General features: G+C 38.5%; 1 protein-coding gene across 5 annotated transcripts in view; it reads left to right on the top strand.

The window, feature by feature from the left end:
* The window catches only part of ldb2a (LIM domain binding 2a), a 91,684-nt gene that overhangs the window by 73,185 nt on the left and 2,122 nt on the right, over nucleotides 1-16,377 (top strand). For 2 of the 5 annotated variants that reach the window (XM_063876993.1, XM_063876996.1), the window contains exons 6-8: nucleotides 4,622-4,748; nucleotides 7,734-7,789; nucleotides 9,019-9,162. In XM_063876993.1, the coding sequence (XP_063733063.1) occupies nucleotides 4,622-4,748; nucleotides 7,734-7,789; nucleotides 9,019-9,162 (327 nt within the window). The remainder of the gene's footprint in view (nucleotides 1-4,621; nucleotides 4,749-7,733; nucleotides 7,790-9,018; nucleotides 9,163-16,377) is intronic. The other 3 variants (XM_063876997.1, XM_063876994.1, XM_063876995.1) reach the window with 3 other exon arrangements.

Genomic DNA, 16,377 nt, shown 5'->3' with positions numbered 1-16,377 from the left:
GACTGTAAATGTTACTATTTTCCAGTTGACGGAAAGCCGGTATTAATGTGCTCAACACGCTTTATGACTCACGGTCACCAAAGTGTATAATTTCAAAAGTGCGTCGCATCAAAACAAAAATATATAAGCACTTATTTACTCTCAGCATATAGGTGTTTTTTTCTACCTGACCGAAGCAATATAATTCACGGTAATAGGAAGTATAAGCCGGCTGAATATATTAGTGGGTATTTCACAGGGTTTTGTTTGTGTTTCTCGACGCCGCAGTTGACTGACAGCGACGATTTCCAAATGGGAGAACAACAGCGAGCCGGGCGCGAGATGGGGAGAGAGGAGAATTAATTGGATACAGAAAATTAGCATAACATTAATGAACGCTCCCTGTTGAGACTCATAATTGTGAAATGGCGTGCGAATCAGGGAACGGCACCTCGGCTGCTTCTATAAAAAAAAAAAAAAAGCAAAGAAAGACACAGAGAGGGAGAGGAGGCAGGTTGGCTGTTTTTGTTTTGCTATAACAATGATTTTCCATACAGAACGCAAACTGTAATGCGGCTGAAAGAGAAAACACATAATTCAAGTATCTGTAATTACACACTGAAAGATTTGGCTTGTGTTCATTCTTTATTTATTTTGTGCTTCTGTTGTGCAATGCTTAGCAGACGCAAACAATGAAACAACCATCGTGCCTTTTTTTCCTGTTTGCTGACAACATGGGTTTTATGGTTTGAGACTAAATATTACCAGCCTTTGCAAAATGGTGAATAGTTGAAAAATGGCTCGTATTTCTTCAGTGATCTAAACCTGAAATAGTTCATCTAATTCCTTGTTTGTTTGTTTGCTATATTACCCTATAATAAAATATTTGTACGTTTATTACATCACTAGTTCATGAGCAGTGTTACAAGGTTTATTTAAAATGACTTTTGAGTTTTCAAAGCAGACAGACGTGAGAAATGAAGGCTCAGTTTCAGCGTTTCAGAGAGATTTTAAGTCTGGTAAAGCAGTGGTTTCCAACCTTTTTTTGGCTTTTTCTGACCCGTAAAGAAAATCAATGTCCACTTACAACACATCATTGATTTCACATGGATACTATTTTGAGGCTCGAAAGAGACAAGACTTCACAATATTTCAAAAGAATGATGCAAAGTCTGACAAACTCAGACATTCCCAGACTGGATACTACTGATTAGGATCTTCTGTTATTCATCAAATCTCATACTTTGCACATTATATTCCAGTCTACTGTAATACAATCATTTCCACTGTAAATTTACCCCAAATAACACACTTCTTTTAGATTTTTGTTCTCTGATATTTACCTCTTTAATGTAAGAGGCTATATGAGTTTTTTGAATTCCTTTAAACCAGTCGTTCCCAACCTTTTTTTGGCTGTTACCCGTGAAACAAATCAATGTCTTCTTGCAACCCATTACTGGTTTCACTGGGATACTATTCTAATCTTAGAAGAGATACAACTTCACCATATAAATAAAAAACAGAGCAAAGTCTGTCTTACTCACATATGGTTTAGCCCCAAAATCATCCCCATTCCCAGATTTGGAACCAAATGTAATCAGCCTCTGTTATTCATTATATCCCATCCTTATTTAACCTTACTGTCTTCCAAGGATTTCAGTGTAAAATACAAAAGAACACAGTTTTTCCACATTTTCTGAGTTATATTTTGGAAATGTTCCATTGTAATGTCAGACACTATAAGAGTGTATTCTTTTTTGAGGCTTGAAAGAGATAAAACTTCACAATGTTCCAAAAGAATGAACCAAAGTCTGACAAACTCTCATATCTTTTAGCCCAAAAATCATCACAATCCACAGATAGGGAACCACTGATTAGCAGCCTCAGTCTGTTATTCATCATATCACATCATGCACATCATATTTTTCCCTACTCTTATCCAAGGATTTCAAAGTAAAATACACCCTTTCCTCACATTACACCGGCAGTAGCATGTCTCTGGAAAAGGCCTTTCCCAGCATTTATCAGTCCCTCCGAACGAGACTGACGGTTTCCTGGCTCAGGGGTTACAACCAGCCTCTCCTCACAAACACACACTCTCTCCTTTTTTTTCATTTGGAGTATTTAAGCCTTTCCATGTATCGGAGCTGCCGGCTTCCTACTATTCAGCCTGAAAATAGCCCTTGTTTTCAGGCTGAGAGCCAGGGCTTGTTGGCTGAGCCGGGGAGGGATATTACTGTGTCAGGAGGGAACTATCAGAGGAGAACATGGGATTAATCTGCTACAGGGATGTTCATTTTACCTCGAGCTGCAAGGCATCAAAACACTGCCTTTCGCCTAACACAGGGAACACACATTACTATGTTTACGCCGGGTAATTTGGCATAAGCAGCCATGGTTGTTAGAACGACTAGTTTTCAAACCCAGGACTGGTGAGCAACCCCGGTTTGATAATCCATCACGCTAAAACATTGTTGCAGGGCGTCCTGGTGTTGTCAGGTGATCTGTATAAAAGCCTACTGTTTAACACACAGTAGTAAGGCGATAGATGCAGTACATGAAACGTGCCCTTGTTTTTTCTTTTTCTTTTTTGCGGTACTGTAGGGCTGCGGACAGGATGTGCATGTTGATTAGAATTGACATCAGAAATGTAGGGCTGGTGGGATGTTGAAGGTCAGGTGAGATCATGTGAGCATGCAGGGAATGATTAACAGTCTCCTTTTCCTCAGTCACAACCGTCAACGTGCCCTTGAGCAAGTTAGCAAAGCCACGCCTGTTATGACTATCATTTTTTACCTTAAATCACACCCTGGTTGGGAACAGAGACTACATCCACTGTTTGCCTGGTTAGCCGTACCGAGACTATGAAGGGTTAAGGTTGGTGAACGAAAACAAAAATCTGACATTTATTGAATATTTTTTCTTGGTCTTTCACACCGGAGACGTTAGTTTATGTAACCATGTTCACAAGTGTTTCCTAACCTTAATCAAGAAGTTATGACCCAAACCATGATCTTTTACTAATCCTAACCAAACCACCGTACTGTTTAAGTGTCGCTGTTAATTTATATTTACATTTGAACGTTAGGGAATCAGATTCACGTCAGAATCTGGCTTTAATGAGGTCGAGCCTACCTTTAGATTTGATTAAATAACACATACTTCATTGATACCAAATGTATTTTTTTACAGCAGCGTGTAGAAAGCACATTCATTAAAACATATAAAATGTAAACAAACAAACAGTGAATATAAACACATCGTTTTTTTAGTCTTGTAAATCAACCACTTTAATGTCAGAGAATATCTGAACTTTTTTCTAGTTTTTATTTCATTTAGTTTTGCTACGTACTCATCTTTCTGTGTTTTTGTATGCACCACATATACCAAAGCAAATTGCTCCTATGTGTAAACATACTTGGTAATAAAACAAATTCTGATTCTGATTCCTAAATCTTCCAATTTCCTGGAAATTCAGATTTTTTTATTCACAGATGATCCACACGTTCCCAGTCTTTTTAATTCATCTGCTTCTGCACCTACTTTAGCCCTAGCATTGTTCAAAAGTTTCCTATGCTCATAATCATCTTAAAAAGAAAGGATCTTATGGGCATCGGGAACTGGCAGAAGTGGGTGGAGTTGTCACTTTTTTAAAGAGGTAGAAAACCCACAAAGAAAGAGACAGTTTTATCAAGTTAGAGGGAAACACACGGACAGGTTGTCTGGAGTTTGATCCTAACACGGTTCAACAATAAGTCCAAACACTGTCCTCTGACCAACAAGCATTTGGATGCTTTCTGCTATTGAAGAAAGTCAGGGGTGTGGGGGGGGGGGGGGGGGGGGGGGGGGCTGACCAGTAATGTTATCCAGATGTTATTATCTGATATATTTAAGATGACAGGCTGACCCCCGGTTCCTCCCACTGCTGATCACTAGAGATTTACAGTTCGCTCCACACTGAGTATCGTACTCAAAGTCTTGTACCCTAAGAATGATGCTGGAGTTCAGTGTGGGAACAAGAGTCATATACTGTGTTCTCCAAGTGTTGCTGTGAGTTGTAAACAGCTTAGCAAAGGCTGCTCTTATTAAAATGATCCTCCTTCACAATGAACCTGTTTTTCAAAAGTACTTTATTAATAGGGTGTCTAAAAGGTACATTTACTGCACAGTTAAGTCAGTCTGTGGGGGATACATTCAGGAACAATCTCGTTGTTTCAGGGGACTTTATTTTTGCTTCACCTTGAGATGATGCTGCAGCAGTGGACAGAAAACTGGTCTCCATTCAAATGTTGAATAAATCTGGTTTAACAAATTCCCCCTAAATATTTGCTGCTTTTTAAATCAAGGCCAAATCATTTTCTAGTTACTGCTTCCTTTTAGTCAATCAAATAACTATTCATATCTTACACTCTTCCTTTTATTCCAGTTTTTTATACCTATCTAAATCTAATTTGGTTTGTTTCTTATGTATTCTCTTGAATTTTAATTACATCTAAATGTTTATAACCATACTTTCATAGTTTATTTGTGTTGCTTCATATCTTAATGCCTTTCTCTTCTGTATGCACTTTCAATGACCTTGTTGTTAAACTCTCCTTGCCTTGCCTTTAACTCGCACTTGTGTTTTTTTGCATTGTGCCAGCAGTTGTGTGTCATCCTGGAGCCCATGCAGGAGCTCATGTCGCGGCACAAGACCTACAACCTCAGCCCCCGCGACTGTCTCAAGACCTGCCTCTTCCAAAAATGGCAGAGAATGGTCGCCCCACCAGGTAAATACCTACTTTGACCTTTCAGTCAAACGTCTGGACGGAAATTAAAAGAGCTTTTGTGGTTTTTCTTTCAGCAAAGATTATCAGATAACTGCAGATAAACGTACTTCTCTGAACAGGCTCCAGAAATAAGGAGTTGTTGTCCAAAACAGCATCAGAGAAGCAGATCTGGATAGTGTTGTTTTCTTTTAGGTATGATTTAGGTAATAAGAGCTTATATATCCTCCAGATAAATGTGCTTTTCTGAACAAGCTTGGAGTTATTTTCCTAAACGGCGTCAGAGAAGCAGATCTGGATAGTGATTTATTTTTAATTCAGACTCAAAAATGTTGACGAAAATATTAAAGCTTTGTAGTTTTTTATCAGCAAAGATTTTTAGATAATTGTCGATAAACCTGCTTCTCTGAACAGGCATTAGGAATAAGGAGTTGTTTTCCAAATTAGCATCAAATAAGTCGATCTTGAAAGCGATATTTTTACGTCTGACTCAGATTTTCTGGTTTTCTCTCAGCAAAGATTTTCAGATAACTCCAGAAAAACTTGCTTTAGGCCCCAATATTACGTTTCAAATTACGGCAGAAAATCATTTATATTTTCCAAAATGCTGGGTATATATAGTCTTCAGTGATAAATCTTTCCTCTGACTTCCTTTCCTTACAAAAAAACAGCTTTAAATTCTGTACCATCACTTCCTAGGAATACATTTTCTCAGACTGTGTTTTTTATTGCATCATTTATGTTTCCAAATGTGCCTTTATATGCGTTAATCCCTTAAATGTGTTTTGCCTGTCAAGTATATGAAATTGATCAGAATTCGGGGGTTGCCTCTTGAATCTGAACCTGGCCAATCTGAACGGGCTTCTCAGCTCTCTATGATTGATGTTTTAGGGGTGGCTTCTGAAAAGTAGCAGGCTCAAATTGGCTGTGCCGTCTTAAGCTGGAGAGAAAAGAGTAAGCCGAGTTTTTTTTTTGTGTGGACACATCGGGAGTGGCTGCAAATTACAGCAATGCTTAGCGAGGTGTGACGAGATGTCTTTAAAAACCAACACCAGTCAAAAAGCCTTTGACTCAGACCTGTGTAACTTTAATTAAGAGTGCCGGCTAGTAATCAGACTTGTAGATCCAGCTCCCCGATCAGCGGCTCCCCAGTGCCGACGCCGCTCTTCAAAGAAAGGAAGAAAAAACATGGAAAGCATTTTATGAATATAAAGTCTGAGGAGGAAAAAGAAACAGCTCTTGTATTGGTGGTTAATTACGCCCATGGAAAGAGAGCTTGATATGAAATCCTATAGAGGTGATACAGTTTGATTTCCTATGTGTGAGATTAAGCCTGAACGATGAATTCATAACGATGATAATCAAAGTCTGAACCAAAATTCAAAGCTGCCTTTTTTCCTGTCTATTTATCCAGTTTTAACAAGCCATTTCTGCACAGCTACAGGTATCAATTATGATTTACTGCTATACTATTACTAATACTATTATTATACCATTTTTGGGAATGTATAGGATTGTTTTTGAACTCGTGTGATCCAAACATTTCTAAACAAAATGGTGTTGTTATATCAACAAGTCAAAATTTCAATTAGATTTTCACAAATAAATACTTGTTTCTATCTAATGAAATTTGCTGCTTTGAACTATATTCATTGTTGGTTAGAATAAAAAAAACACACAGCATTTTACTGTGGTCAAAGCAGCACCATTAATACATTTATTTAATTTGATGAACAACTTTTTACAAATTGAGGATCTTGTTCTTTTAGATGATCATTTGTTGTAAAATAGGACCGTAGACATTCAAAGCTTTATAGATCACATGACATTACATAGCATTCTAATCCAAAGTGACTTACAATAAGGGTAATAAACCATAAAGGCTCAAATTTAGGACAACAAGAGAAGTGCGGACATATTCACTTAAAACAAGCAAGGCCATTTTACGTGCTGGTGCGAAGTAAAACATTTAAGTTCTATTTTTCCTTATTTTATATAATGATTTAGTCTTTGTTTTGGATCCATAAGTTGCTTAAAGGAAACTTCTTTTGAATATCAGATAAAGTAAGTGTAATGCATTGTTTAAGTTAGACGTCCTCAGAGTGTTTTTCAGGGTTGTTTCATGTCACCCTTTCAATATTTTCACATGCGGTCGAGTCTGAACTTTTCAGTTTAGCTGGATTCGCTGTTTTCTTCCCCACACTGGTGGCGTGTTGTTCCCCTTTTCCTGCGATTCTTCTTCTGCTTGGAATCTGGTTGGGATTTCTCCAGGAAGGAAGCCACAGGCACATTTATGCTCTGATAAGTTCTTTTGCTGGAAATGGAAGTGATTTTAGTGCGTCACTGCTTCAGCATCGAGGAAACCGCTGGATAACAGAAATGATTGTCTCTGACAATAGGCCCACTTTTTCTGCAAACACGTCTGTCAAAGTCAGGAATCAAAAGAGAAAAGATAGCGCTAAAAATCCCCCTCATTGTTTCACCTCAGGTTTACAGTTCTAGTTGTGTCTGTATGTGGTTGTTGTAACTGAATATAAAAGCATCTCCGTTGATGTGATTAGTAAGAAACACGTGTTTAATGTTTGAGAATCACAGCAGTGTTTTCTTGTCTCCCTCGAGATGAAAATATATTTTTCCAACAAATGTTTGAGGACTCATGTATTCATAAATGATGCACCACATAGACTATTTTTGTAAATACTACAAACACAAAGATCTCTACTTAACCTGTGTCTGTACCTTTTGATAATAATGTTCTACTTGTGATTTAATTGCACCTTCAGGAATTATGCGTAACTTATAATTGGGATAACGTCTTTCATTCAATTCATAAGTTTCCCCAGTGGTGTTGAGTAGCATCTGCACGGCCTTGCAAGTTTAATTATATCTTCTCTTTATTTTCTTTTGTCGTCATCTCTGGTCTCATCCTGTCTAACGTTGTTTAAGAGATGACTCAATCACCTGAATAAACTTTGGCTCCGGTTTCAGCTGGACACCCACAGAACTTCAAAACCGAAATATTTCCCACAAATCACAAAAAAGGTATCTTCTCTCTTACATTTTCTGTCGTAAGCAGCTCTTTGAATGCTTACTGGAATGCCACTAAACAAAGAAATGTGTTCGTCTGCATGTCTGAAAATAGCACTAACACCTCTCTTATGTCAGATTTATGCACGTGATTCTCAAACCCTTACTGAAAGTTAGATTAGAACAAAAAAAACCTCTTGCTCAGTCAATCAAATCCATAATATGAAATGCAACACAAATGGAAACAGTGTAATTACACGTTCAGAAAGACAAACAGGAGTGTTGTTTGTGCCTCAGCAGAGCAGCTTTAATCTGGCTGTTGAGGAACAATCTGTGCACTACTGAAATCATTAAGACATTTACATTAGGTTGAGCATCAGGGTCCATTGTTGAGCACTTATGCAAATGAAACATGGGCTCTCTTACTAGTGCATGCCTTGGGAGATGCAACGCTCGTGCCGTTTCACCTCTGAAGAAAACAAAGCATGTATTATTGAAGCTAGTCTCTGTATTTTGTGTGTTTGTGAATGCATGTATTCAGACCTTCTGCACTGTTTCTGCATGCCTTTGTCTCTACTACTGTATGACTTCAACACACACACATACTGTACACACCTACAGGGTTGGGAGGGATACTTAAAAAATGTAATCAATATCAGTGATGTAATCTGAGTATCACAAGATAAAAGTAATGTAACCTGATTACTTTACGCTACTCTTGGATTACCTCAATTTCAAATGCAATGCAACTAAATACAAGAGAAAATCAATATTTATAAGATGTTTTTACATAAGGGTGAGACAACAGAACAATTTGACCGTAGAAATAGAAGAAACCAATATATTTAGGATAACAAATGTGTCCTTTTTAGGCTAGGCTTACAGAATAATATAGTTTACAGATGCTGTTTTAGCTTTCCACATTAATAAAAGCAAACGCAGTATTTGTATTTGATAAATCAGGTGTCCTCCTACTGCATTTAATTAACCTATAATGTATCATGCTGTATCATAAAGCGCATTATTACATGATAATCCTGCTAGAAATCCCCATTTGAGAATGTTTTACTAGTAATCTGATAAACCTCTTTTTCTAATGTAACTCTAAGGGAATACAGTTACCTTCTTTCTGTATCCTGATTACTGATCCCGTTACATGTAATCCTCCCAAGCCTGCACACCTACACCTTGTCTCCGTCTGTATGCATTATCTTCTTGGCTTTTGCCTCTGTTTCTCTTTGCTGGTCGCGCCAAAGCTGAGCCTGCCCGACAGACGACCACGAAGAGGAGGAAACGGAAGAACTCGGCAAGCAGCGCCAACAGCGCCGGCACCACGGCCAGCAAGAAACGCAGCCCTGCCACCAACTTCAGCCTCTCCAGTCAGGTACCTGTAAGCATCAGCTCGGTTTGCCTCTTATTTTACTTTCAACTTGCATGTTTGCAGGGTTACATACAGACACGAGGTATTCCTAATGGTATTGCAGCTATTAGGTTTAATTTATTTGCACAAAGAGAAGAAAAAAGCACCAAGAGGAGAAAAGAAACTAAAATCTGTGCAGAGACAAAGAAACCTCCAGGGATTCGTATGAAAACATGTCGCCAGGAAAGACAAAGAGAGAATGAATGAAATATCATAAAGAGTGACACACACGACATTAAGAATCATCAAAGCGGAAAATAGTACAAGAACAGATAATATTTTAAACAGAAAGTAAGTAAAGTGAATAGAAGTGTGTTTTTGCAGCTTTTGTATTACTAAATTATCATTTTTCATTAGTTTTCTACCAGTTTCTTCCCAAATAATTCACAATATGTATGTTTTAAAAGACCAAGCTGAGCCGGTTTCTTAACCTAGTGGATTTAGCCTAGAGTTTTTTCTTTTTTAAATCTCAGGACCAATGTGGGTGGAGAAAGTGACACTCAGGCCTCTCTATAAGACACCACTGTTGACCTAGAGTCTAGACACTGATAACACAACTGCCAGAGGACTCATGCTGAAGCAGGAGTTACTTTAACATAGCAGCTCTGTATATCTGTAACATACTGAATTTAAAGAGACTGGATAAAAAATAGTCTTAAATGTAACAAAAAATGCAAAACAATGACCAAATAATTATCAGTTTTTGCATCTCTTCGGTGGTGAAAGTGTGTGTGTTTCGACTTTAGGAACAAACAAAGTTCGCGGAGAGGCTGAGGTCGGGCTTGGTTGCCTTTGTCTGATCCAAAAATAAATTCTGAGATCCAAAAATGCCTTTAACAAATTCTAAATGTCACCCTTAAATGGGCAATCAAATATAAACAGTTTAGAAAAATGAATTGATGGGTATTTCCCACACACCACCAAAATTAAACATTAATACACTCCTACTAGACCCTATTACACCATTATTACATCTATCTTCCTCCTAATTACACCCATATTACACTGTTATTACACCCCCAATACTCCCATATTATTGGTCAACACAAAATACAGTGACCCTCTCTTCCACACATCTCTTTTTAAGAAAAAGGGATATGAATGAAACGTCTCCTAAACATACTGCCAACATGGGACAGTCAATCCTAAATAATTAACGAGTTAAGGATCCTCTTACAAGCTTTTCACCATAGGTTTTTACATCCACCTTTTCTGTTTTAGGGTAATTCTTTAAAGCCTTTAAATTAGTAACCACATATAATAACAACAAATCTACATTCGTTTAATACTATTATTGAGTTAAAGTAAGAAAGTACTGTCCCTGTGACTCTGCATACTGTGTTTCTGGGACTGAATGTCTGATTTTGCTGCACGTCTCCATAACAGGCCACTTGACACAGTTAGAGGTTAAACAGCCTCTTAAACAGCTGAGTGTTGCTCCACATGTCTGCTGCTCCCCTCCTGGATTTGATGCTGTTGTGAGCGTCTGCACACGCTCTAATTTTCCACTTTTTTCCCTTACGTCGTTCATTATACACATGCTCCGTTGTATTTACACTACTGCATCCAATTTGCTGTTCTGCAGCCGGGCTGGCTCTGGTGTTTCTGAACACAGGTCAGCGCAGTTCAGCTGAAAGTATGCTGATACCAAACGCCGTTAAAGGACTGCCGGTTGGCATTAATGCTTGCTCCATCACTGGATCCATTCTGCATGATGGGAACTTTAAGGGTGCTGATGCTTTTCTGTAAACACAATGTGTGCAGTATAGCTTTACTAGAAGCGACATTTATATACTTCTAATTAGTTTTACCCGTTACATTTAGAAAGAAAGACATACTTCCTGACGTGATTATTTTCTTCCTTTAACATCAGAGACCTGAGTCCCAGGTGCTGTAAGGCTGAGACACATCAGTCCTTTAAATCTACTTAAATGTTACACAGTAAACATGTTTGTGGTGCTTTAAGTCAGAAGTTTGATATTTCTTCCCGACCACAATCATTCCCTAACTTTAGTAAAATGCTTGTAGTGCCTAATCCTAACTTTAAAAACAATTATTTATGTTTCATGTTCGAGTTGTTTAAAATAATACTGGTCTAAAAAAAGATTCTAGGTTGGATTTATTACTCTCAATATATTAAGTAACTTTGTGTTTCAGTCTTTTTTATGTTATTTTCTGACTGAAGTACAGTATTTAAGTAAGATGTGAAACCAACTTCTGGACTCGTGTCTTTAGATGATTGAGGTACAGCTCTGGTGTGTATATAGCATAGTTATATGTGTATATGTATATGGAAGAGCCATGTTGGTGTTAATGTACCTGATCAAGGTCATACAGACTGAAACGTTGTGTAAATATGTAGCTAAATGCAGATGCAATACACGAAGAGGAGATATAAACAATACGTTGTGTGTCTTTCCAAATGATTTACAGCATTATGTGGATTCCAAAATGTAATCTGAGCAGTTTTGTGTTCCTTTCATTGCTGCTAAATATTTCAACAACTAAGATATGAACATACGTTTTAGGGTTGAATAAAGGGACATTGTAGAACTTTCTCTAGGTGTCCTATTTAGGTGAATAATTGTAAAACCAGCTGGACTTGTTTCTCCTATATCTAGCCATGGTTATAGTTGTTCATCTGCTTGGCACTTAACAAAAGAAAAATGATTTCTTCTTGCATTTTAACAGTATTTCGTTCTCTCACCTTGCACACACACACACACACACACACACACACACACACACACACACACACACACACACACACACACACACACACACACACACACACACACACACACACACACACACACAACACACACACTGTACTGTCCCCTCTATATTCTGTCCCGCAGTTAGCTGTCTCATCATTCCAGATTTGTTGTCCTTATCCTCCCTCTCTTACCTCCTTCTCTCCATCTCACACATACAAAATGTACATTACACACACACACACACACACACACACAGACACACAGCGTGCGCAATTGTTTTCTCTCTAGAAGGCAGTTTGGCTCTGTGCCAGCTCTCATTATCACCGATATCTGTATACAACCCTCCACCCCCAGCCCCTTCCTCTGTCACATGCACACTCTCTACTCCATCAATGCCCCCCCCCCCCCCAACACACATACACACACACACACACACACACACACACACACACACACACACACACACACACACACACACACACACCCCGTACCACTCATGCCGTGCATTCACACGCCTTTTAAAGACTGGCAGCGTGGCTGGTAACGTGCTGGTTACATATGTTGCGCGCCTGCTGTCTTTGTCTGAGAAGTTGTTCGTTTGGGGCTGAGCACAAGCCTACGTGAGCCCAATGACAATAAGGAGTGGACCCTCGCAGGGGGGGTAACATGGCTGGAGGAGGAGGTGCAGGGAGGGAAACTCATAGGATGTGCAACAGTGACCTCTAGTGGCCTGCAGCTATTTCTAACGTGTCTTTAACCAAATTAAGAGGCAGATTGTTCATGCTGTCAGTCAGAGCATTTTAAGCTAATTCAACACATGTCATAAACTTAACCAGTACATAACTGTCTATCCGCTGGTTATTAAATACATTTGCGTATACATTTCACATTGCAGATCTTTTGAGGATAACATTTACAAGGTTCAGCATTGGACTTCTATAGAGCTCAATTATTATGAATGTAGACTCACACAATCATTATTCAATTCAAAAGCACACATCTAGTCTTATCTATGTTGCATACTTTCCTAAATCAAGTTTTCTTTAGTCATTCTAATGAGATGGTGACATGGGTAAGGCTCATGGTATAGTATAATGTCATAATTGTCAACTAATCCCATCTGAAAACGATCAATTAATCAATCAAACAAGTATCGAGTATCCAAAGCTTGATTCTCTGTGCTTTTTTTTTATACACAAGTTATTAAGAAAAAACATGAATGAGCCGCACTGTTGCTCTGGGAGAATAGTACATTCATTAAAATGAACGTGGGCATTGCAGTTTATTTTGACTCAATCCCACATACACCAGCCTGCTGCCTTAAATACTCACTTGAGATCCATGTCTGTATTAATCCACCACTGAAAACAATGCAAGACAAATATTTTCTATATTGTTTGAGTAATTGTAGATCAAAACTATTCCCATTTGTTGCAGGAAATCATTGATCCAGTGAGCTTTCTTTAGTAATAGCCCATGAACTCTAATCTTATAGCGACTGTCATTACAGGACAGACAACACAACGGTTGTCTTTTAAGTTAAACATGAAGATGCTTTTTCTCTAAGGGCTGAATAAAAACACTTCTACCAATGTTTTCCTTATTGTTGCCACTTTATAGGACTGTTTTGTCCTTTGGCCCCTTTGTCTTCAAATCCTGCCTTTTGTAAATTCCCACTTGTTGTTTTGGATGCATGAGGAGCCACCATGTCCTACGCACTGCTAATCTCTGTAAAATATGCTAATGACTTCGTTCAGGGAGGCGCATATTCAAAGAGTCGCCGCTTAGCTTGCGCTAAAGCTAACTCTTAACGAGATGAGTAGACGAGTTGACAGTAATAATTATCTCACAATTAGCGCTCCCCAGTCTCAGACTAGCCACCAGCTGTTATTGTCTGAGGACTTCTTCTTTTTTTGGCCCGAGATTGGCCAGAGGTAGGTTGACAGGCCTCCTCACAGGAACAGATGGCGGATGCATGGCTTGTTGGCAATCAGCACGTTTTTAGCTAATGACTTAATTAGCTATGCAAATTGACAAATCAGTGTGGATATTGTCATTTAGTTGAAAAGCTCACCTAAATTAATTAGCCTGATTAAAGCATAGTGGGGTGTAGAAGTGGTCGCTGGGGGGGGTTGGGCATGGCTTCGATAAATAAATAAACTGCCAGGGGGGGAGGGTGAAGTATGTTAAGTTGTCTAGTTTTGTTTGTATGTTTACATCAAAGCTTGCTGGAAGAGATCGTGTGTGTGTGTGTGTGTGTGTGTGTGTGTGTGTGTGTGTGTGTGTGTGTGTGTGTGTGTGTGTGTGTGTGTGTGTGTGTGTGTGTGTGTGTGTGTGTGTGTGTGTGTGTGTGTGTGTGTGTGTGTGTGTGCGTGCATTTACCTCTATAGTCCTGGGTTAGTGTGTTGTGTTCAAGACAAAGGGTTAATCACAGTTTTTGATTTTGTTCAGGTGTGTGTTTATTCAGTAATCTGTGTGTGTGTGTGTGTGTGTGTGTGTTGTCGAGGAGATGGGCTGGGGAGCCGGGCAGCGTTGACACACTTGGCCAGTGAAGCGTGCGCTCCATTTAACTGTACCGCTTCCTCCTGGGTTACAGTGGGTGGGGCCAGCAGGGAGGTGCTTAGACAGTCGGAGGATAATCACACACACACACACACACACACACACACACACACACACACACACACACACACACACACACACACACACACACACACATTAATAAAGAAATAAAACCATGAATGGCAAATTGATCTATCTTTGAATCTCAATAATTACGCTCCAGGGATTATCACATGCACACCACTTCTAAATTCAGGAACTGCTCTAGTATTTCCTTTTAGTGAAAGTATCATACAAATGCTCCATTGCAAGTAAAAGTAATGCATTTAAAATCACACATAAGTAAAAGAAAAAAAGGAATCGCATCAAAATGAACTTAAAGTACCAAAAGGGAAAGTACTCATCAAGCTGAATGGACCGTTTCAGAATTGCATTATATATTATTTATCGGTAACTAGAAACTAAATCCATATAATAATAGTATTTATAATGATAATACATAGAGTGGTATCATTATCAATATGTTGTATTTAATTTCTACAGCATGTAAAGATTAAAACTATCATAAAAGAACAACACACTTAAAATAATAATAATAATAATAATAATAATAATAATAATAGAATTAATTATAGCACACTTTCTGTTACTCAAAGACAATTTTACAGATTAAAATGATCATAAACAACACAACATTTAAAGTATACGTCATACACCATTAATCAGAGGCAGTTTTGTAAATGTGTGTTTTGAGTTGCCTGAGGTTAAGTATGAAGTCAAAATTCATTCAAGCTAAATTCAAGCTAAATGCCCTTAAAACTGTAATTAAACACAGTACTCCAGTGAGTGTACTTGGTTACACTCCAGCACCGCTAAACGCTCATCACTGTAGTCCCTGGTATCGTTGGATAATGTTTAAATCTCTCCTCCTCTTCCTCGACCCGCTGCGAGAGGAGCGTCTGTGAGATATGTCGTACATGATGAGTATTGATCGGGGCGGGTGCGGAGCGCCGGGGGAAACCGCTCTGTCTTTGGGAAGGTTTTATTTGAGGGGTCGACCGTAGGGAGGTTCACTGCATACACAAACATCTGTCCTAAACACACACACCCACACCCTGAAACACACTCACACACACTCTGCAAGCAGGGGGTCTGTGTTGGAAGATCCTTTGCATTGTAGCGGATTGTCACTCAGTTGGGAGACAGAAAACATGAACTCAGAAATAGATCAAATTCTGTAAAGAGCTGCTGATTGAAAGTGTTGTAAATGCTCCTCTTTATGACCTTGTTGTATTTTCTACATTTGAAAAGGCGGTTGATTAAAATATTTTCTTTCTTTCTCAATGTGAAAACAACACGCATATTCATGTATCTGAAGTAATGCAAATGTTATAAAGGTCTTTCAGGCTTGATACTCAGACGCCGTTTTGGTCTCAGATGAAACCGATATGCATCCATTTCTTCTCTGGTGATATCTCTCTCACTTTAGCATATTAATTCTGAATCGCCCCGAGGCTAAATATGGACGCTCCTGCACAAATCTGAAAACATGTCACGGTGCTCGTGTAAAAATCGATTATATATATGTACTATTTTTGTAGAACAGAGGTAGGACAGTTTTAAGAAAATGTAAAACTGGTCAGATAAACTAAAGTGGGTTAGGCTACAAAGGAAGTAAGCGCATTTAGCAAGAGGAGAGTCTTAAAATATGTTGGTATTCTGATAAGATCATTTATATTTATGGAGCCTAGTTAGCAATAAAACTCAAAACTAACTGTGATTGTGCTTTCATTAATCTTTACTTAAATATGTATATCAAATAAAACATGATATTTCTTTGCATACTTTTCTCAAGGAAGGACACCATTTGTATTATTTAGTAGAAGTATTTCTGTTTAATATGAGC

This window comes from Eleginops maclovinus, chromosome 23, assembly GCF_036324505.1.
Source record: "Eleginops maclovinus isolate JMC-PN-2008 ecotype Puerto Natales chromosome 23, JC_Emac_rtc_rv5, whole genome shotgun sequence".
Lineage (NCBI taxonomy): Eukaryota > Metazoa > Chordata > Actinopteri > Perciformes > Eleginopidae > Eleginops > Eleginops maclovinus.
Note: the sequence above shows the minus strand (reverse complement) of the source record. Positions and strands in the feature narration are given on the sequence as shown.